Source organism: Pundamilia nyererei, unplaced genomic scaffold (assembly GCF_000239375.1).
Source record: "Pundamilia nyererei isolate P.nyererei 1_Seehausen unplaced genomic scaffold, PunNye1.0 scaffold00021, whole genome shotgun sequence".
Taxonomy (NCBI): Eukaryota; Metazoa; Chordata; class Actinopteri; order Cichliformes; family Cichlidae; genus Pundamilia; species Pundamilia nyererei.
In genome coordinates, this window is record NW_005187422.1 from 479320 (window position 1) to 503335 (window position 24016).

General features: G+C 43.0%; 1 protein-coding gene across 10 annotated transcripts in view; it reads right to left on the reverse strand.

Annotated features, from left to right (window-relative positions):
- Nucleotides 1–1719: 1719 nt before the first annotated feature.
- Nucleotides 1720–24016, reverse strand: part of foxp1b (forkhead box P1b) — a 145160-nt gene continuing 122863 nt past the window's right edge. For all 10 annotated transcript variants that reach the window (XM_013909211.1, XM_005726610.2, XM_013909215.1 and 7 more), the window contains 10 exons: nt 20555–20662; nt 16119–16206; nt 14729–14812; nt 10528–10732; nt 10284–10360; nt 9560–9661; nt 8311–8432; nt 7363–7432; nt 6996–7162; nt 1720–4355 (listed from right to left, as the gene is read on the reverse strand). In XM_013909211.1, the coding sequence (XP_013764665.1) occupies nt 4211–4355; nt 6996–7162; nt 7363–7432; nt 8311–8432; nt 9560–9661; nt 10284–10360; nt 10528–10732; nt 14729–14812; nt 16119–16206; nt 20555–20662 (1168 nt within the window). In that variant the 3' untranslated portion in view covers nt 1720–4210. The remainder of the gene's footprint in view (nt 4356–6995; nt 7163–7362; nt 7433–8310; nt 8433–9559; nt 9662–10283; nt 10361–10527; nt 10733–14728; nt 14813–16118; nt 16207–20554; nt 20663–24016) is intronic.

Genomic DNA, 24016 nt, shown 5'->3' on the forward strand with positions numbered 1-24016 from the left:
GTGATGCGAGAGTGGGAGAAAGAGACGGGTTGGGGTGGGGGGGACGGAATGACAGCGGGCTGGATGGTTGGTGATGGATGAAACAATGGCATTTTAGCTCGGGTGCCAGTGTGTGTGAGTGTGTGTGATATGCTTTGGCTGTGTGTGTGTGTGTGTGTGTGTGAGTGGGGGGGAGGTCTGATGCCACGCAGCTGGATTTTGCAGGGTCCGAGTCTTCAGCAGCATCTGACCTTTGACCTGCCTGCTGTGCTTGGTTCAACTCATTTACAATGACCACTTGAGATAAAAAATATAAATATCTTGATGCTAACCAAAGAGTGTGTGTGTGTTTAACCTACGTGACATGAAAGGACATCTTTTAATGAGCGAGTGAAATGAATCTCCAAAAAAAAAGAAAAAGAAAAAAAAGACAGCATTTAACAATATTCTTTACATCTTGGCACTGCATATTTTTCTTTTTTTCCTATTCATTTCATATAAAATATTAAATTGATACACCCTTATATTACTACTGACCACTTAAACCACCCCTCGCACCCTCCCCCCTAAAATCTCCGTGACCCTGGGATTAGTCATGCAAGATATCTCCGTCTCGTAGAGGAAATATACCAGTCCTGCCCAGTGTCGGGTTTTTTCCCCATTTTACTCGAGCAGGTATTTCTTTAGCGCGCTGCCTCCGTCAAAGGGAAGTATCAAAAAACAGCTTAACACAAAGAGGGAAAAAAGAATCTGTACAAAATGCTTAGGTCAGTGATAACAGAGAAAAAGTCTGTTTTCTATATTACAGTTTGTAATCCAAAATCTGAGATTATCCCCCGTGCCCCAGCCTGGCCATGCCCAGCTCACCCAGACGTCTGCATGGATTGTGTGACTCCTTTTTTTTGTCTTTTTTTTTCCTTTTTTGTTTTTTTTAAAGCAAGGATTACTAAGTAAAATACATTTGCAGCACAGTTTGCTATTCCAATACATACAGCAGTTTTTTTTCTCATAGCTATTTCATAGTTAATACAAAGCGATAAAGCAAACATAACACAAATGTATTTTTTGATCTTAAAAAAAGGTGTGTTGGGGCGGGGGGGCAAAGGCTATACCGACATGTATGTACAACCTAATGTTGGAACGCCCTTAAAACAACCCATCAGTACATCAGAGAACAAACTTTGACAGGATGAACGGTGCCACACACACACTCACACACACACACACTCACACACACAGCCGAGTGACATTTCCATGAACAAAAGGCCTGAGGTTTGGATTGGTTTGGCTTTAAAAAAAAAGAAAAAAAAAGGATGAAACCTTTAAGATAAACAAGCTCTAATTTCATTTTCTATTTTTTTGTCATTTTCTCTCTACAGTATCAGACTACACATGCAAGACACACAACTAAGTGCAACTGAGTGAAATGTTTATTTTTTCTCATTGAATTGAATCATTCCCTATAGGTTTGAACTGAGGTATGCATCCTAACGGTTTTCTCATGCTGTTATCTTTAGTAATGTCAAGCTACACATGCTGAGAATGATCTAACCGACCGGCACTTTTCCCTCCTTTCTGAATACCAAACAAACCAGCCGGTTGACTGGGGGGTGGGGGGTTGTGGATGAGCTCGGCCCCTGTTCTCACGGTCCTGAGCCTGGATGTAACTGACCCATCCCACAGCTGCCTGGATATTAAATACATTTTCTGGAAGCCACAGATTGCCCTTTTTCCTTTTTAGCTAATGAGCGGTGAAGTTAGAGGAAAAAAATTATAATAACAATAACAATAACTGCCATAAAGTACCTTGTACCCAGCTTATTAGTTGACAGGAGTGTTTTTTAATATAAAAAGTAATAAGTTGACAGAAACTAAACACAATCATGAAGTCTTGCCAATCTCAACAAAAATCCCTAAAAAAAAAAAAAAAGTGGCATACAATCATTTTAAATGATACACACAGGTAAAGGAATAAAAGAAGAGAAACACTGAATCATTTGTGTGGTCCAGTTGAAGCACAGAATCCATTTCACATTGTTCTCTGCAAAGCTTTTCCCATTTAACCGGTATATGTTTTATCTACATACGCTCTAATGTTGCATGTGTCATCTGCTCCCTTTTCCCAGCTCACTGGCCCAAAGATAAGAAGTTTCCCTAGTTTGGTCATCGTGTAGTCAGACTGTCGTTGCCTCCCGTTCAGATTTGGTCACTGCAAAACCTCGATGCAGCTCCACCCCTTTGGTTTTTTTGTTTGTTTGCTGTTTTTTTAATAACAATGAATGAAAACACCAGTGCGAGGAGCGTTTTTTTTCCTCCCCCCCCCTTCGATTCAATCTGCCGCCGGCTACACCGCCGCTACCGAAAGAACGGAGGAGAGATATTTGGCCTGATCTGCTATTGCATGGAAAACACATCACTGACTTTGTAGTTTATCTTTGGTAGGCACAGAATGATATTAATACAAATCAACAACAACATTAACAAAAGTAAAAAGCCAAATAAACATCAAATAATACCAAAACTAATAATAAATAAAAAGATTAAAAGTGGTTGATTGCAGTCTTGAAATTCAGCATGTCTAAAATGTAACTTCTCAGCAAAGCTGGAAGTTTTTCCCGTGGATTCCCAACAGACTTTTGTTGGGCGACACCGAACGTCGAAGCATCCACCTTCGCATAAAATGGTATGTGCTGTATGTTTGGGCCCTTTTACGATGACTGTCAAATGCTGGAATGTGCAACGCTTATTGCAGGTCTTGGGGATTTGTTCCCTTAATGAAAGAAAATGAGCCGTTCGTCCGGTGTGCAATTATTAACACTCGAAACTTAAAACTAGTCATGCGCGTGATACAAATAAAACTACAGGGAATGCACGTTTATCTCCGAGCCCTGAATGAAATTACAGCTTGGAAAAAAAGGGGGGGAAAGCAGACACGTTTGATTAACAATGACAGTTGTGTTCAGGAATCACAATTAGTTGGTCTAAATCATTATCTCGCTGGTGCACACCTGACATTTTCATTTTGCTTTAAAAAACCCGGAGCTTGTAAGTGATCAGAAATTCTGTTGCAGCTCAGCATGCTCGGCCGTGAGGGGCTGTTTTAAAGTATAATTTCATAAGGATAAATCATAACCTGCATGATTTCTCTGTCATTCATTCGCATCTTAAATTAAACTTCATTGATGCGTGGAGAGAGCCTTCATTATGAGTAGTGCATTGCCAATGGACTTCATGAGCAGGAGGGGGGTCTGGTTGGGGTGGGGTTGGAGTGGGGGGCGGGCTACACATCAGAGTGGTGGTTTTTTTTGTGTGTGGCAAGATTGAGGAATAAATGACAGAAAAATACTAGTTGGTATGTGACATTCTGCTTCATGTGAGTGTGTTTAAAGAAATGATAAACATTCATCATTAAGTGCTGACCACACAGAATCTCCACAGCATGGGCATGAGGTCTGATCAGTTCAAAGAAACAATAACAAAAACAAAAAGACATCTAGAACAGCACTGAACGATGGAGAAGACACATTATGTTATATTTCATAACTTTTTAAACCCCCCCTCCCCTCCCCAAAAAAACACAAACCAAAAACACAAAAACAACCCTCCCGCCGTAGAAGGGATTAAACCAATGAGAAGTGTTGAAGGCAGTGACAATGAACAGAAGTCCGCACTCGCGCTCTCTCTCGCACGTACACACATACACACGGTGTAAATTAAACGTCAGTCATTCTCCCTCTCTCTCTTTTCAGTTTCTGGTCAGATGTGTGTCTGAGAGAGGGAATGGGGGGTGGGGTGGGGGGGCGTGGGGGAGGGTGGAGAGGGAGACAAACACCTCCCCCCTCCTCTTCTGCAGTCCGTTGAGTGCAGTCCGTCCTGGCTGCGTGTCGCACCCCCCCGTACCAAAAAAATAAAAAAAAATACAGTCTGTCCGACAGATGAGTAGAAACAAAGTTTGTTTTCACGTTTTAAGCGCTACTTAAATCAAAAGTAGAAAGGAATCAGAGGGAAAAAAGAGCCCTCATGTGGGGGCATCATCTGTGTTTTCTCATGTGTGTTCTTGCTATGTATTTTAATGGCACTAAAAAAAAGTCAACTTGGAGACATTTGCGGGCTGTCATCAGTGGCTGAGACTGCAGTTCAGTGTTTGTTATCTGCAGAGCGTTTCTGTCTCCCGAATGACCCGGACTGCCTCGGCCTCTGAGGCCGGGGAGGGAGGTGGGCGGCGCTAGCCTTACAGCATGTCGTCGTGGCCCTGCTCGTCATCGTAATCTCTGTGGTGATCGAAATCCGGACTGTGATTGGCAGTCGTTACCAGGGAGAGGGGCCCGTCGTGGTCTTCGGGGTCCAGTGGTTCCTCCTTAACGCTGATGTGATGCCTGGAGGAGAAGGAGAAGAGGAGAAAAACTTACAGTCTGCTATCCTTAACTTTCCTCCGTATTCTTTTCCAACCTTTCACACAATCGGGCCCAGGGTGATACGAGCTGTGCCGATTCTGTTTAGAAAGGAAGAGGCAGGGGAACAAAAACAAATGTCTGGCTTCAGCGAGGCTGTGAGTGGGAGCCTCACTGGCACTGTTGATAATTTCAGCTTTCTTTTGAGGTATTCCAATCCCGGCAAAGCTGCAGGCTTTTTATTTTCATGGCAACCGACAACAGGGTATTCACTTAGAATTGATAAATGAGGAAGATTAACAACGTGAGACGAGCAGAGGAGAGAATGGACTCTGCGGAGCGAGTGAGGCTGCCGTTGTCAGCCTCCTGGTGGCGGAGGATCAGCGGCGCGCTGTGTGTTCCTCTTCCTGCTCGTTAACATGCACAACCTGCGAGGCGGGTCTCCAGAGGACGACCCCGAGCCGGCTTCTATCATTAATCAACTTCAAGCAAACACAGCGACCAGACACCACCATACATGCTTTAAACTCCAGAATTAATGCATATTTTCAAGCAAGTGTCAATAAGGGAAGAAAAGCGCTGGCAGGAAAGGCGTGCGGGGAGAGCGGCACCGGCGCACTCGGCACAACACCGTGATAAGAAACAGAGCCCTTATGAGAATAATAACGCTGTCACTTGTAAACAAGGCAAAAACATGAGCGCCCGCCCCTCCAGCTCACAGCCTGGGCAAAAGAGCCACTAAAGAGATGAGATCTGCCAAATTTCTCATTACAGAAACAGAGCAGGAAGAAAGCACAGGGGGAGAGGAGGCCTGGCTGTGGCAGAGAGAGAGGGGAAAAAAAACATTATGAGCAGCTGCAGGGGACTTGCCGCTCTAACCTGCGGTGCCAGGCTGCTGTAGCGGAGGTAGAGCGATGTCAGGATGAGGCGCCGGGCTCATTTACTACAACAACAAGGGACAACTGGCACATTCTTCATCACCACGGCCCACATTTGATTTATTCACACCAGGACGTCTTGTGTGATTTGCAGCTATTGTGATGGAAGCACTCGTATGCTAATGAGCTGACATATTTTGGTGTAAATTATAAAAAAGGGGGGAAAAGTAAAGTCAGCTTTTCTATCATTTTCACATCAAAGTAACTCCACAAGTGCTGTTGCCTCAGGTCTGACTCTGTGGCTGCGGGGCAGACATGAAATTGTTATTATTATGCCATTGAACTGCATGCTGATTCCACACTTTGCTTATAATTAGCCTTCTCTGGATGCCTGACTCTCATCTGGCTGTTTAAGAGAAGTGCTCTGGTTTCTTCACTGTGGTAAAAAAGCTGTGTCCTGTCAACCAGCAGCTCCCTGGCACATGTGGACAGCACATGTTACTACACAGCGGTGATGGACTCGCATTCGGACAGGGTAAGTCAGAGCAGTATAGAAAACCAGGGACTGAATTAACCGCAGCATTAAATGCTCCATCCACAGACGTAAAGAGACGTAAAGAGACGTAAAGAGACGTAAAGAGACGTAAAGAGACGTAAAGAGCCAGGTGTGTTTTGTTAATAAGAGAATAAAGTTCTTTAAAAGCAAAAGAACACAGTTTTAACTCGTTTTGTACTTGCACAAAGCTTATAGACATAATTACGAAGAAGGAGTCGTGAGCTTTGTCAGCCTAAAGATAGAAGCAGAGGGGTAGAGGGAGAGCAGGCTGCCTTTAGGCCAGCACACCCATCCTGTCTCTGCCTTTCCTGTTCCACAGCCATGCTCAGAGCTATGTTCACAGTGATTAAGGATGGCACTTTCCTCCATTTGGCCAGGAGCTTATTACTGCACCTTTTTTTGTTTTTAGGCAGAATTTCCCCCAAGCTCAGACATTTCAGGAGGCCATCCCTGAGTCTACCCCTGCTGCACATCGGTGGTCTGCCCCCACATCTGGAAACGATGCAGCGTGTGCTGTATTATTTTAGGCTTCAAACAACTTAGCAGACACTCCCATACAACAAGTGAACGGGGAGCTGCGGTTTCCAGGCCGACCACAACTTTCCTACATGAGAATCTTGGATGATGTCCTCCAGACTAATTATGCTTTTTGTGTTGTTTTTCTTTCAGAGGCGTTTCTAGATGTGTTGCGGCTCATGTTGCACTGTCGGAGCCAGCAGCTGTGTCACTCTGCGTGCTGGCATTTTGTAAATATTTTAACAAAGTGAAAGGGCCGATGATGGCGGGGCTCAGACAGACAGCAGGACGCATAAAGGAGAGTTCATAAACTCGCTGTTAAAATAACAGAGGGGCTCCGGTCTTCTCTTCCCGGCCGCTCTGGTGATGGAAGCTTTGAAAAGGTGGAGTTTCCTTTTCGGCAGGGAGGCCTGCCACAGCACTGGCCGTGACCCCACACGCCACCCCAATATCCCCCTCTCCACTTTATTTATTGTACCTCTGGCAATCCCTTCTGTTTGATCTATTGCCATGCATTAGGTCACTTTAGAGCCTTTTGGGTGGGCACTGGCACTACTTTTTGTCTATTTGAAGAGTTTTGGTCTCAGTGGAATAAGCAGCTCAAAAAATTTTTCCTCTCTCTTCACTTTTCTTACACAGACTGCGGTGAAGATAGAAAGCGCGTGTGCCACTCACATAGCTGGCAGGGGCGAGCGTCCCGGGCTGCTGTCACTGCCGTTGCTGTTTCCATGGTCCATTGCTCCATTCATCTCCTCACGGATGGCGTTGGCCAGGGAATTGAGGGTGGGACTTCCAATGGAAGCAGTAGTGTATAGAGGTATGTTGTTTTCTGCCATTGAAGCCTGAAAAGCAAAGCCCGAAGCATTAAATGTGAAACGGAAGCCAGTTGTCAGCACTTTCTCAGTTTCCCATCACTCTTTTATGCGAGTACATCATCCTAAAGACAAAGACTACGTGCATGTGACACAGTGAAACGCTTATTCCTTCCTGCCTTTCAAAGTTCTGAGCGAGGCGGCTTGAGATGAAGTCACTTCTTTTTTACCTGGAAGGCAGCAGAGAGGGTCGGACCATAGCCCAAGCTGGTCTGAATGTTCTTCACTAAGGCTGGACTTCTGCAAACAGAAAAATTCAATTACAACCACAGACTCGTGTCTCAGCTAGCATGCATTCCTCAGATACAGTATCTTATTTCATAAAAAGAAATCAATGCACTTTGTATAAGAACTTAACAAATTTACTGCTGTAGTAATGTGGATATTAAGGCTACAGTTCTAAGACGTTCAATCACTTGACAATACCACACAACTATCTCTAACACTTTGCATGTCATGGGAAGGAAGAACAGATTGATGGAGGCAGATCTTGTGGAAGCATGATGGATGACGAGCTTAACACAAAAAGCATGATGGCAACACTGAGGGGAGGTGGGGGGAGGGATGGAGGCATGCAAGTGGGGCGGGGACCACTGGAGTTTGCAGGGCAGGCGGAAGTGCTTACTGTACGAGCAGCTCGTCAAAGTTCTCATCAACGGCGTATTTCCGAGGGCGGCCTCGCTGTATGTGGCGACCGCGCTTAAACTCCTCATCATCAACAGTCCAAAAGGACCCAAACTCATCCTCTACTCTCACAAAGCACTTATGCAGGGAGAGGTTGGTGCGAATGGCACCCTGGGAAAGCAAACCAGCGGGAGGAGGGAGGCGACAGCCAGATGCAGATGCAGTGATCGACAGGAAAGACAGCGGACGGACAGACACACAGACACAGGGAGGAGGGGAGAGGGTGAGGATCAAAATGAAAATAAGCCATTGTGGGTTATGAGGCATCACCAAAAGGCTTCTAAAAGCATGAAGGGGAGGCACGCCAAAGCAAGCAGGGACTTTGGATGGTATGGCACACAGACAATGGAGATGGAGCAGCAGCAGCAGCAGACTCTTCCCATCAGTCAGCGCTGAGACAGACGCTAGGCAGGGCTCAACAGGGCCAAACCTACCCACTGATCTTTTGAGGCCGTCTCTTTTGGAACTCTATTTCGTCCACTGTCCACACAGCCCCTTTTACGTTTTCTACCCGCACAAAACACTTGTGAAGACTAAGATTATGCCGGACTGCATTCTGCAGTTGATGTAAAAACAAAGAGAGAAAAAAAGGGTTTCTATCAGTACAGTAAACATGGCTGCATGGGAAGAAAAAATTCATTTCATAGTAGAAATATTGTGACAGGCTCTGGATGAAACTTGAATGAAAACAATAAATAAAGCAGAGGGTTACGGGCAGTAAATGGTCTGAAGTTTCAAATGACTTAAACAGCACATAAATATTTACTCATTTCCATGGCGATACTCTTAAGACATCCCCTTTTTTCCCTTATCTTTTTAAAGCTGCCTCTTCTGATCAATCAGAACAAATTACACCAACAAAATATAGAAACTGAACATTTTAATCACTACTTTGTTACTGATGAGAAAACGTTAGGCTCATTCTGCGTCGGCATTTCCCATTACAAAGTGAGAAAGAAAAAAAGGGCTTTTCGAACATAAATCGAGAGTTCAGTCCAAATTATTCAGAAAGTCGACCTTTTTACAGGAGTGTATGTTCTAAATGTGTGTGCGGAGAGGAATCCAGTGTTTATAACACCAATGTGCCCCTATGGAAAGGCTGTCAGTATGTGTGGAAGGTGATGGGGGACGGGAGTGCAGCAGCATGGTGGTGTGTGTGTGAGCTGCTCTGTGGCTCAGAAAAGGCTTCATCACTGCCTTTCTCATTCAAATCTCACGTTCTCTGTCTCCAGTCATTACTGTTCTGTTGTTTTGTGTGTGTCTGTGTGAACGTGTGCTTGCGGCCTGGTGGAAAACAGAGTGTTCCCTTCTGAAGTGAGTGTGAGGGGCTCAGCCAGGAGTCATTGGCAGAGCACTGCTATGTTAAACTAATGCCACCCACCATCAGAATATCCACACACATTACAGGGTGACTGTTTTGAAATTTTTTTTTTTTTTTTTTTTTTACACAAATGCATATATTCCTCCCCTGGCCTGCTCTGTCTGGTTCACATGTTTGTTTAAAGGGTGGTTCATTTGAATCAAATAAGTAGGCTATTGTTATGTATTTGGATTAAGTTTTGTTTTTACATTTTATTATGCACGACTATCATTTAAGTCCACCTAACATCTACACAATGACTCTTTATTCTCCCGTGTTGGTTTAAAGACATTAGGAGGGATTAAAGAAAGAAAAAAAATTACCTTCCACGTTGCTGCGTTGCGCCTAAAATATGCAAACATTCGTGTGAACCAGTTGTAGATTTCGTTTAGTGTTAGCTGCTTTTCTGGAGATTCGAGGATTGCCTGGATGACAGAAACAAACATTTTCAGCTTTGCTCCCTTCACAATACATTTAATAATTCACAAAAGGCATGCAGGTTTGTGTGCGTTCTCCTGAAGAAACCCCCATAAAAAACCAAACGAGAACCCGTCTATGTAAAGTGTTCCTAGAAGTGTAATGCACTTTTTATTCGAAACGGCAGATTTGAATATATTTTCTTTTGCGGGTGTAAATGAAGGGCAAGTGAAAACATTTCTCAGGCAGATTACAGGGCAGCAATTATGGACCGCTCAGATTAATTCCTGAGATCCCAGATTACTGCAGTCGAGCGATAATTGACTGGCCATCTTAAAACAGGTTCATCCCCACTGTTGTGTGAAATGAATTTGGTAATAATTACAGTCACTGAAATGCTTAATCAAACATTTTTGTCATGTGCGGCTGTGTTTTGAATCCTGAATGCATTCTTGCAGTCGTTTCGAGATGATTTATCAATTCTTCTGTCTAAATTGTGTTCACATGTAGCAAAACATGAACATTTTTTTCTTAACTGCTGAGTGTGTAGACAAAAGTTTCAGCCGGACGGAGGAGTTGAAAGTTTTTATTCACTAAATCACAAAGAAGAAATCAGTGAGAGTTCCTTACCTGTCTTATTAGTGAGGCGTACGTGAATGGTGGTCTTACGTCTGTATTCATGTAAAACTCTTTGTTCTGACTGATATCTGTAAACAGGGAGCAAACACAAGTGCAATTGTCAACATTCGTGTCCTATCAGCCGTCGATAACACAAGTTACAGCCTAACGTAACAAAACAAACACGTCAGTTATTTAGCAGAACAGATGACAGCTTCATGTATATATAGTACTATGTGTGAGCATTCTGCAGTACCTGGAGAGATGGGCATGTTGTACTTTTCTGAATATCGCCGTCGCATAGGGCCCATGCTGTGGAGGTTTGTGGCTGTGATGACAGAATGGGTCTGGGAGAGGGGTGTAAGCGGTGCTGTTGGTGTGGTGGGGGTCTGGGGAAGGCTCAGAGGAGGAGAGGCCTCTGGAGCCGACTTGGACAACGTGACGTTGGACACTAGGTTGAGCTAGAAGAACAGACAGACAGACAGAGCTCAGTTAGTCTCCTAATTACCCCCGTGTCTTAGCCGCCTCATTGACTATGCATACCTCCTCTTTAATTGTAATTGGGCCCTGAGATGATCCATGAACGGTTGCTAAATGTTTGGAAAACAACCCTGGAGCCCCGCTCCTGCACCGCCCCCACTCTTCAAACCTCTCCTCCCTCCCTCTCTTGCTGCCATGTCAGGCCTTCTCCCGGCTCTCTGTTTCATCGCCTTTGTTGGAGCTTTTGTCCCATTTGGACAAACACCCCCCTCCACTTCATCTACCCGCTGAGGGTCTCCAGCATGGTAACCCATGAGTTTTGAGTTGTGGAGGGAAGAAGGGCAGCCTGTACAGCTCTGAAAAATGACAGTGTGATTCTCACCTACTGCTGAGCAGCCCCGCTAATAAGGCAGCCAGAGGAAGAAGCCAATCTGGGCTAATTATAAGCTGAAATTGTATTGTGAAGACTCTAATTAGGAGCTGCTTATGGAGGTGATCTGATGATTAACTACTGTATCTGACTGACCTCCATTATGAGGGCCATGATGGCCAATGGTAAAGACGGACACATGGTATTTCACACATAGCCTTCTGTAGAGAATACTTGGTTTCATCACTGAGGTCTGTGTCTGTGGATGGGATGTGTGGGTTAGGGCGAAGGAGGTATTTAAGTAATAATGGCTACAAGGTAAACTAATTACAGCGAGTGCTCCAAAGGTATAGCATAGCTTCCAGCAGCCGTGGCAGCTCCAAACCAACTGCCAAACCTCCATACTGGAGCAGCAGTCAAGTGGAAAATTCTAGCCTGACCCCCTGCTCCAGCTATTAATTGGCAGGAAAACTAATGACACATATACATATTCCTGCAAAATTGTTCTAATTGCTAATTTGCCGAAGGAGGCCACTTTCCAAATTAAACATGACTTCAGACTGTGAGAAGAAGAAAAATGAAGAAAGAAAATGGAGAAAGAGAGCTAAAGAGCTGGAGAAAGGACAGCGGGGCTGGAAATATCTCATCTGTGACATCACATGTTGATTACGAGGGATCAAATGTGTGATTTCTGCTCGTAATGTTGACAAGGTGATGATGGTTTCTAACATCTGACTCTATGCAAACGCGTAAATTCTGTTCAGCTGCCCAATTACCAATCACATTTTTAACTCTCTATCCCCAGAACTCAGCACTGTTCCTTTGATTTCATTTTAAATTACAACTTGTTTTACACACACACACACACACACACACACACCCCTCTCATTATTAAGTTGCAAACTGCTCCAAACAAAACCAGTGACATTTGTGTAGTGCAAATCTCCTATTTTAACAGACTTGTGCCCACATCCTCACAATGTGTATTTATGTTTGCAAGGCTGAACTCTGCCTTTTTGGCAGAGTCTGCCCAAATAATTTGGATTTCTGGATGGATGCATGAATGTGGACTACATCCTCACCAACAGAAGCTGAAGACGTGTTATTCTAAATCATGAACAAAATAAATTACACTTGGGTTTGCGTGTTTCTGACACAATGCTATCAATAGAACGGGGCTGCGGTGTTGACTTCTCTTCCTGTGGATTAGCAGGCTTTGTTTCATGTTTCATCCATATTCCCTGGCCATAAACACAGAGAGGCTTCAACAATAGGCCAGACAGGCTGGTAATAGCCTTGCCTTTGTTTGCCTCACCATTTGGGCTCACTCCAGTGCCTAGACAAAATGAGACTTCAGACTGAAATTAATTAAATGGTAATTGGTGATCTAATTATACTGGCTTTGACTCGGCAAGCTGCTAAAGAAAATAAACAAAAAGTCCCTCCTTAATTATGTATGGCGTAAAAGGTCAGATTTCTGACAAGAATGCTTAGTGACACCGTGTGCAGACACCCACCCACACGTGCAGAGGCAAATACAAACACACACACAGGCAGACACACGCATTGCTAATGTGGCACATTTTGTTTTGATCTTACCCCCACCCTCGTCCACCTCACAAGAATAAAATGAATCCCATTCATTTGTCGCTGCGAATGCACAGCATCAGTTTGTTTGTCTTTAATTATAACTAAATGTAAACCAGCGAGTTCATCTGAGCTACTTTGCTGTGACAGTAGGCTACTTACACATGCCATTTTTATATTCAACAGTCCAGAGCAGCAGAAAAGCAAAACTAGCAATTACTGGAAGCAGATACCTTTGTTTCTTCAGAGAAGCTCTGCTTCCACTCAGCTCTAAGAATGCTTTCATTCTGCGTCTTCTTTGTGGATGCATCTGATGCTGCAATCTACACTTAGAACCTCGGTGGAACCTTTGGCCCTGACCTGTGTAAGTCCGCCACTTGCCCAGCTAAAGTCACGTAAATTTATCCAAGCTTTTCACAGCAGCTCACAGCGGGCGAAGTGGCATTGGAGCTGGGAGTCTATTTATTTGAATAAAAACCCAGCTCGCCCCCTCGAGAGTGTTAACGCTGAGCTCTGACACAGCCATTCTGCTGGGCCCCGGGGAGAGAGGAGAGGTAGCAAACTCGAGATGCTATCTGCAGACCCTACCACTTTTCATATACAAATGTCCCCATGTCAGAGGCCTCGTTTTCCACTCTAATCTACACAATCAGAGCGCGTGACACAGGCGCAGCTTTACAGACAGCTTATTGTCATTCAACATCTCTGCGCGCTTTACGTTGACGGGCTGCGCTTTGTAGAGCGCACACGCTGCCTCTGGATGTCAATAGCTACCTCGCTGACTGTAAATAAATGATCCAAGCTGTGAGGCTGCCGAGGGACGGCACTCCTGCATGTATATTGTGCATCTGTGTGCTCGTGTGTGCATGATTTCACACTCACGCCCTGCAGTAAAATGATCTTTGCTCATTGGGCTCTCTGAATTAACTGTCATACAGACTGAAATATGTTGCTGAGCCCCCCTCTTAAGCATGACAAAATAGAGACACTTAAATGCCATATGTTAAGCCTTTGCCCCTATAGGATAGGGATTAAGCACAAGGCTTTACGGCATAAAACACATTGAGAGTGATACAGAAGGTAAAATGTTGGGAATGTGCCAAGGAGATAAAAATAATGATCTGCAATTGCATTTACTCACATTTTCATTTTTCCCCCTTACAAATTTTTTAATAAATGGAATGAAATCATTTCTGTTGTATCTTTTTCATAGAAATATAAATATTTTAAAATTAGCTTTAAGTCAAATAAAATGAAACAGGGTCAAATGTGGAAGTAACTTTCAAGGTCTTTTAAAATAAAATTAAAGTTGAATCTAAAGCTTCCTGATAAATAAGAGATGCTAGTGATTTGATTCTTTTTGATCTCATGGACAGATTAGAGATTAGTAATTAGTATCATTATTTTAAGGCTAATTTATGTGAATACAGTCAGGGAAGAATTAGTTAGGAGGTTAAAATAAAAGTTGCTACTAACACATTTACTTTGAGGTGACATCAGGTAGCTTCCAGTTTATTGAAAATCAATAAATTATTATTATCTTTATATTTGTTCATGCTATCTTATTCTTGTTTTTTCTTCAAACACACATTGGCGTGACTCTATGATTCTCATAACATTTATATCCTCTGTCAAAAAAACACTAATTTTGCTGTTAAAGCACTAAGAATACATGCCACATCACCTTCAGTTGATTAAATATAATATGTATTATTTTCTTTCTATTTTTCTCTGCTTTCTCATCTTCTCTCTGTACCCAAGCAGCCACTTGTTCTTTGAAGCTGAGAAAAGGGGCCATTACAGAGTGTGCATCCAGTTCATCACAGACACCAAATTGAATCCTGGATGTCAGCAGATGTGCTCCAAACTATATTTACTGCCTGCCTCAAGAGAACAGCTGTTTTTATTTAGCAGATAAATAAGATGGAGGAAAGGATTAATGAATACATGTGTGCCAATTAAGACAAACAAAAGGATAGCGGGGGACACGAGAGATATGTATGACGGGGTTGCTGCTCACCGGCTGTGGGGTGGCTTTGGGCTCCGTGGACTTGACATGAAGGTGCGTCATCATAGCCTGCAGACGCTCTTTGTCTTTTGCTAGCTGTAATGAGAAGAAAGGAGAGCGGTGAAGTTTTAATGAACATACACAATAAAAATCTATATTTGCCAATGTTTTAATTATATACATCCCTGTATAGTGAAGGCATCTTTTAGAGCGTGAACACCCTTATTCTTCTTCAGACCATTATTTAATTATTTATTTTTTTGTTTTTTGTTTTTGGAAGCTGTCAACAAGCCTGCACATCATACAATCTAACTACACTCTCCAAGTCAAGGTTAAAATACACTGCGAATCATCGCCAATAACAAGCTCAGGGCCTTTCTACCTGTCTGAAACTCTGCACTGTCTTAGCTGCCAGCCTAAATTATGGTGACAGGCTGCATGCAGAGGAAGTCTGTGTCTGATAAACCTTCACTCGATCTCTGGATAATACACCAGCTGAGCGGAAATAACAGGACACTGGCATGGTGCAATGTCTGAGCAACTAACATCGCACTGTTGGTTGTTGAAGTTAGCCTTTTGTAAACCACAACTGTTTGTCGTTAGTCATTTTGGTGGTATTATATTTGACTAATACGTGACCCAAAACTGCAAACAGCATGAATATCTTTGTATTTGCTACAGCAGAAAAACTTGTACAAAACATAGTTATTTTTTTCCTGAAACACTAATAAATATCTTTATTATACATTAGTTCAGTGGTCACCATTTAGTCAAACACTGTTACACACACACACACACACACACACACACACACACACACACACACACACACACGGCTCATTGGACACTCCAAGCCCCCTCAATACAATGACTGTAAACTGCGTCTTTTTCCCTGAGCACAGTCTTAATGCGCATGCATATTTTTTAAAGAACATTAAATCCCGTTCATGAGGGACGCGGTATTAAAGATACTGATTACTGTATCAACAGTTTTCTGCACTGAGCTTCAATAACCTTTCTGTTCCACTCAACACTGAGCGCCGATCCACATTATGCTATGTTTTATTGTTGGTGCCAAACAGTTAAAAGTCATAAATAACTTTAAAACCCAGTAAAATTCAAAATGTAATTATCTTCTCTACTTAGCCCGGGGCCCTCCATATATCTTTTCCTGGCTGTCATGCATACATAACACATTTTTAATGACTGGTTAGTAGCAAATGTACAAAATTATTTAATCTGCTGCACCACTACCACCACCAGCACCACCACCCCCATCCCTCTATGAGTGACCCCATGGCTGATATCAGTCAGACAGGGAGGCGTTTGGACAGACACTGAGGAAGTGTCAGCAGAAGAAGACACATAAATATTTGGTTCAAAACATTCAGTGGGACAATACCTGCAGCTCCAGCTGTTGTACGACCTGCATTTGCACCCGACACTGGGCTGTGCTCCTGTCATCCAGGGCGTGCTCATTGTTAAGATGTCTGCAAAACAGAAAGAACAAAAAATGAAAACACAGACACCAGAAAGAAGGTAACGTCAGATTCACAGTCCTGCAGTGCGTGGTTTAATACTGCAATCTGATCACTGGGCAAAGCACAATGTATATAGACCATGTGATAACATAAAAAAAAAATTACTCATAAAACTAACTGCGTACTGTAATGATTCCACCTGCAGAACAAAAAGAAATAGTTCTTTTAACATAGAAGAATGACTCTCAATATTTCATGACAGTCATGTCTCCTCTAACTACAGCTTACAGATAAGAAGGATGATTGAAGAATTTCAGGTTGGATTCCTTTGCTAAATTATGCACCAGTGCCCTAATGCCATTTCTTCTCACTGCAGCTTTCCCTTGCCTGGATGATTTTGTCCTTTTTGGTGTTTTGACTGTTAATTATACCATTAAAATTAAGAGAATTCAAAAAAAGAAAGAAGAAGAAAAAAACAGAGCCAGACCAAATGCAGAGGACAGGACAAGGAGATGGGATCTGTCACAAAGTTGAATTATGGATATAATTATGCGTGATTATTTTATACAGGGGAAGATGTTCTCTTTTCCTGTACGTTTATAACTAATCTAAATAAGTAGCTCGCCGGGTAGCAGACAGGGTTTTTTCCGTGATTTATATAAAATGGTGGAGATAAGGTTCATGAGTGAAGGAAATATGATTGGAGGAATTTTATCAGCTGCCGCATGAATTACTGTTTGAAAATGCTTATGCAGGGGCATTTCATTAATCATTTAATCATAATCCAAGCAGGATGTTTGAACTGATTTCACAAATACCCTTTCATTTCACTACTTCATTATGCTCGCTAATGGATCCAATATATTATATATATCATAAATTATATCACATTTTCAGTGACCATGTAGGTCACTGTCACCAGGCGTGTCTGCGTGTGCACAAAGTGGCGCCGGCAGATGGGAGAAAGGTGCGCCTGCCTTTTCATATGCACTTTTTCTGTCATTTACTGCAAATCAAAAATAGCCAGAATCAACCTGTGACGGCACAGCACGGTACGACAGCCCGGTAAATTGCAGTGATGCCCCTGCTTCGTGTATAGACAACACATTTGTGCATAAAACAGCACATTTACACTCACAAAACAGACATGTAAAAGGAAGGTAAAATTGATAGGGCCCTGCTTCTGTTCTGCTGTGGTGTTTTCAACCTTGAGGTGAATGATTTATATCTTCCCAGGCAACCCAGGCTCCTTCCACCACACTCACATCTTCCTATTGTGTTCTGATAATTTATTTTTGAAGAATGACTCCGATATATACATTTAGCACTTGAAGTTAATTATTGTGGCAAAAAAAAAGAAAAGAAATTAAAAAGCCATATTTTAAAAAAGGGTGGGCAATAACACCCTTTTTCAAAATTCAGGCCTCTCTGGGCTTTCCATTTGTTTGAGTCAAATAAATGCCAATTTAATTAAGTACGTCAGAAAATGAAACTGGTAAACATTTCAGGACATCTTACTAAATTTCAAAGGAGAAAATAATAGGTAAAGACGTTTCAACTCCAATTTAACTGGCACAGGCTGAATTTTCAATGAAGGCTGGCCTACGTGAGCAGCTTTGGAATTTCTGTGTTCATAGGAGACATGTGCCCTGCTTCTTTTCATCCTTTGTTACATTCCACTTTATTTCTTCTAATGACATGGAGAGTCACAGTGCATAATTAATAGGAAATGAAATATTCAAATGGCCCTAATGCAGCCTTGAGAGGAGTGTCTGGACACGGGAGCAGGGGATACGGGGGAATTGACATCGAGAGAGACTATGAACGTTGGCATGTGTCACTTTCTGGACTTCAAATGAAGCCGCTTTTAAAAAGCTCTCTGGCAGGATGACAGAGACTAATGTAAATTGCCACAATAAAACAAGTTAAATGGATATTCCCACAGTCGGTTTTATATATCAGTTAGTTTGCCTGATTTTATTTTTTATTTATTTATTTTTCGGTTACAGTTTCTAATTATATAGACTGGAGCCGCAGCTGAGGAAGGTTTATCTTCTCCACCGCTGGGTGGAATTTAAATTACAAGCACACATCTGTACAGTAACAATTACATTTAAAAAGCTTAGATTTTTTGATTTTTAAAAAAATAATAGCTTTACTACTTTTTATTTAGAGAAGGTATTTTACTCTATATTATATGTTACATATGTTTGCAGAGCCCCCGCGACTCTGAAAAGGAGAAGCGGAAGCGAATGGATGGATGGATGGATGTTTGCAGAGCTGCAAGGCCACATAACTTATAAAGCAGTCACTACATCGTGGCGACGTGCAGGAGATTTTGAGGTCTGAGCAGACAGACAGTGCAGCACTAGAGGGCACTGGAGTGTTTCGCTGGCTCTGACCTCTGACTGGACACTGAAAAGAAGGGTCCTGACCCTTGTAAAAACATCAGGCTCTGCTTAAACCCCAACCCCACCCTTCTGCGTGCTGATCTCGAAAACAGGAACAGGGATTTGGGTGTTTTGTATTTATCGAGATAGTGCGTGTAGGTATGTAATGTTTTCTTTAAAAGATAAAATAAATACACAGAGTTTAAAACAACATTTCAGTCCCGTGTTAGTTGTTACTGTTGGCATGTGGAGCTGAAATCTGGTGGACGTTAGAGTCCTCCTCACCTTTCTTTCTCTCTGGTGCACAGTACACTGTGTTCTGCTGACTGCACACTCGCAGACAGACACACATCTCTCCTCACATATATTTTCAACCTACAGAGACGACTCCTTCTTCTCCTTTTTTTCTTTTCTCTCTAATGCCCGAAGTATTCTTTGTTTTTATTTTTGATTCCTCTCGGAGGCCTGCAGTATCAGTTGCTGGGTTTCATGTGGAAGTGCTTAAGGGTTTGAGAGTTAACACCTTGGTGAGCTGCTCACACTCTTGCCTGCTGTTAAACAAAGGCAGCTTTGTGGAGACTCTCCCCAAATGTTTTTTTAACGTGTTCCAAGCAGTTTGAGCAGGCAACTAAAGTAAACAAGATGTTGCCATGATAAAAACACTTGTAAAAACATAGCTGAGTGCACTTAGAGACTTTTTAAGGCAGAGCTCTACCGGGCACACTGAATTTAATTCTCCTCTGTTCTATAAACAAAGGGTGAGGCAATGTCAGAATACAATAAATAGTGATGGATTTAAGCGGGCACTCCCAAAGCTGAAATATGCAAGTGCATGTGTGAAAGTGTGTGAAAGTGTGTGAAAGTGTGTGAAAGTGTGTGTGTAATACTTGGTTTAATAATTGCCTGTCCCAGGATGTTTTTCTAAATTGAACTAAAACTACATAACTGCCTCTTTTTAGACACACAGAAACTGTAACATACAATGTGGCGCGATGAGCCTTTCAAACGCACGCTAGCTCAAAGCGGATTCACGTAAACAATCAAAAGAGGATTCAAAATGTTGACAAAGAGAGTCAAAACTTTCAGCAGACCTGCGAGGCGGTCCTACGCAGCACCTTTCTCTCCTGCATCTCTCGGGAAAGTGTGTGTTCGCTGAGTGCTTGTTTTAGGATAATGGAATTGTGTCATATCTTGTTTAAAGTGCGACTAATCCGGGGTGACAGTGAGCCATTGATCTGCTGCCACAACGCAGATGTTTTCATCCCCTCTGTAACCATGGCACTGTTATGTGTTGGATTACCTAGAGCGCACTGCACACAGCGTTGATTAGTAAACCAGGGGTCTGACTCAAATCGGGCATCGGCGAGCAAAACAATTCCCGTGTCAGGCTGGACAGAGTCAAACCTGTCATAGAGCGCACATTAGAAAAATGCTAAACACTTAGCTGGGGCTCTTTAATTACTCTACACATGGTTAAATTTAACACGGAGGTGAGACTTGGGCTTTGTTGAACTAAACAACAATGTAAACCAAAAAGCCACAGAAGTAAAACAGGAGGCAGGAGAGAAAACAAACAGACTCCTAGGAGAAGGACAGAAAAAGCTGAGCAAGGCAGTCTAAGACATATACACCAATTCTCCTGTCCGGTGACAAGGGCAAACATGCAGAGCGCCCAAAGTGTGAGCTGCCACAGATAAACATCCTCCTGTTGTTTGTTTGGGAAAAATGGCCCCTGTCACCATGGGAACTGCGCTTATCACAGGAATTAGAGGCCCATGCCGTTCCCAGAAGGAGACCCCACGGTACCCTTGTCAAGAGAGGCCCAACCCAGACTAGAGAATAACAACCAGCTGCACCTGCAGTGCTTTTGAGTCGCTGGGGGTCAGGAAAAGAAAAGTGTAATCGACCCAACAAGAGGACAAACAAACTGTGATAGAAAAGCACCTCCGACTATGACTTTTACTTACTTGAGGAATGAGTGGAAATCATCAAACACTGCCTCGCAACCGGGCCACTTGCAAACGCCATGGCCGTACAGAGGGTGACTGTGGGGGGAAGGCTCTTCTAGCGTGGATCTGGGAAAGAGATTCAGAGAAAACATTTTTAGTAAAGACAGTCCTGCAGTCACGTAACTTAACGACAGGCCAAAGAACCCGTTTTCTCCATTTCAGACGAAGTCCGGTTACTGCTTTCTTGTTTGTACTGTATCTTGTTTCCGCATGAAAACGTTGACTTCTACTTAATCTGTGACCCTTGGGCTTTGTGGAATCACTGTACCTGTGTGATCTGGCTTGCTCTGCTCTTAAAGGAAGGGACTCTTGTTGGGAAATCACAATCAAATCAGTGTGTATTTATTCAGTTTCACAGAGCCATGCTGTGGTTCACTTTGATCTAGACTGCTAGGGGGCTCCCTGAGTTGCTGTTTTTCCTGTGCCGCCTGCTGCATCATGTCACAGAGCCCACCTGGAGGAGCCTGTACCATGATATTAAAACCCCTACTTTCACACCATGCACGTATTGTAAACAACCCCGCCTGGTATCAATTTATCTACTGACCAATCTGTGTCACCAGGGGCTGACAAGCACGCATCTATGGGGAGCGTATGGCATGGTACAATCAGTCTAAATAGCAGGAACATCCCTGAAAAACAAACTCTGAAACATCTTCCATATGGTGAGAGGCACGGAAGCACAGCTAACCACAGTCAGCGCTAAGAGAAAGCGGTCTGTATGGAGGCAGTGTCTGCTAAGAGAGCAAGACAGGCAGCCATATGGACACAGGCACTATACAAGACACACAACTTTCAGCTACAAGAGCCTGGGGGACTGGCCTATATCGCTACCACCTGTGCTTCTGGCGGCTCATGAGCACAATGCTGCTGCTTCTCCTCCTCTAGTGTGAGCCTCGCTCTCTAAGACAACAAGATGGATCAGGAGAGTCACTGCACTAGACTCTGTTGTGCTGTCACACGGGAGTAACTCCATTCACGTACACAATTTCCATCAGAGATAATAATGTCTAACTCTTCAACTTTACAGGGTTCTTTTAGGGACAGGAATGGAAAAAAAAATGCACTGACATTAATAATGTTTTGCATTTCTTGGCAACGATCGATCAGCTCTGATTTCAAAATGTACATAAAACGAACGAGTGAAAAGAAATCAAAGCGCGGGCGTGCCAATTTTGCAGGATTAAAAAAAATCTGATGTTCGGATTAAAATCTCATTTGTATCAATGTTAGTAAAACTGTACCTCGAGTAGGAAATTTTAAAGGTCGTCGCAGGTTTCCTTGTGTTATAATTACTTGCTTAAGAGTTCACATTGTTCATAACATGTGATAATTGCATTGCAATTAGGGAGCAGTCAAGCATTCATGAATGTGGTTAGCAGCTTTTTTTCCTCCTCCCTCTTTCAAAAGTCTGAATTTTTTTATTCAATTATGAATTATGCATTCACATTAAGACCTCTGTTTTGATACAGCTAATAAATAGATGACGGAAGACCTATTATAATGAGTTTTTAACAAGGAAATGTGCGGACTGGTGAAGGTAACACTGGCTTTTAATTTAAAGGGATCCTTTTTTAATTCTTTGCAGGAGGCTTGTTGGTTAATTCTGTATTAACAAGATATTGAAATGTGGAGTGCACTGGGAATCAGTGAGCACAAAGCGCTATGAGGGGCTGGCGGCAGAAGAGCCCTTTTAAACGGTGGATGGCTAAACACTAGTAAATGACAGAATTTACACCAAATGAGCTACATTAGTGTAATAGGAGAAGAGTGCAGTATTCATGGGGTTTTCTCCCATTTGAGAACATGTTCAGAGGAGGGGGGGGAAAATGCAGCTTCCCATGTTGCGTTAAATTTGACTCGCACCCACGACAGGTTTGTCAGGATGTTATTATTGTCAGCCAGCCGGGGGGGGAAGAACACTCTAATGATCTCTTAAGAGCGATGAGGAAAACCATGTCATCAGCTTCTTTAGAGGAGAAGGAACATTAAAGTGCCTACAGACCCGGCCAGACAGTGCGTTAACCTTCCAGGTGTTGCACTCTGTTTATGTGTAGACAGACAGGCACAAGTGCACACAAAGGTGGTTTTGACAGCTGCTAGCCAGTTGTTTTCCAGCTCACTTATTTTGATGAGATGCTTTGGGCCATAAACAAGTGGAGATCCACAGTTGAGATTCTGTCCTGGTGGACTCAATATCTCAGCAAACGTGGGAAGATTGATATCCACCATGCTAGATGGCAGCGTCTGAAGCCAATCACTACATCCATCCTTGGCACTAGCGCCGACTTTAGCCTATCGCCTTGTGTCCATCCCCGATTCACACCCGCTACCCTCCTCCCCTCTTTTCACTTTCCAGGATCCTTTCCTTCTGTCTTCTCGGTGCCACTGCATGCTTTAACCTAAATGATTTAATTATCAGTTTCTTCTGGTGTAAGACAAATGAAAGGCAAGAGAGAGATGGGAGTGCTGTGCCAAATCTGATTATTTATCTCCTTAACAGATTGCTGTGTTACAGTCCCAGAGCTGTGGTTACTGATGGTTGTTGGGAAGTAAAGTGGGCCAAGTGCTTTGTGAGGATGCTCCCAACCCCCTCCCACTTTATAAAGCTGATGCAGCAATGTGTTGGGAATTTGTGTCAGATACAGATCATGCACATTTGATTTGAATAAGCAAATCATTGAATAAAGATGACCTGACTCACAGGGGTATATCTCTATCTGTGCATAACAGTTCGTGGGCTGGGAAACAACACGGGCTGACAGATTGAGTGACTCAGGATCTGGTCATATCAGGGATGTTATTCAGACAAACAAAAATCCCAGCCTGCCTTGCCAGAGTGTTCTTTCAAACAACTAAAAGCAGGAACACGTGCCTCATCTTCGGTGTGTCAAGCCAGCAGTGATTGAATTTCTCCTCCTTCCTTAAGACGGAAGTGCAAAGCCGGTGAGTGATTCCTGTGGATGCACTTAAGGTTTTAGTTGCAGGCGTCGTTGTGCCTAGGCAGATTTTATATGACACATGAAACTAACTACATGGTACTTAGGGCCTGCTGTAAACCAATCTGAAGCCAGTCGGGAAAACAGGCCCATCAGCAGAGAGGCTTGTTTCTGTTGCATGACAAAAGGACTTGCAAAACCGCATCAATTAAAAGTTCATTAAGTTCAGCACTGGGAGGATGAGTGGATGCTCTCTATTTACGCCCGGGCCGGCCCAGCCCATTATCTTCAACCTGATTATTCAAATCCCTGGATTATAACACAGACGTTTTCTCAGAGCCTTGCTTAGAATAATCATACTTAATAATATTTCATTTTTCTTCCCATGGAGTCTGATTAGAATTGAGGCTGCATCATCAAAAGAGAGGCATAACGCTCTTGATAGTTGTGCGATTTAAAATTAACACAAGAAAGGATTATT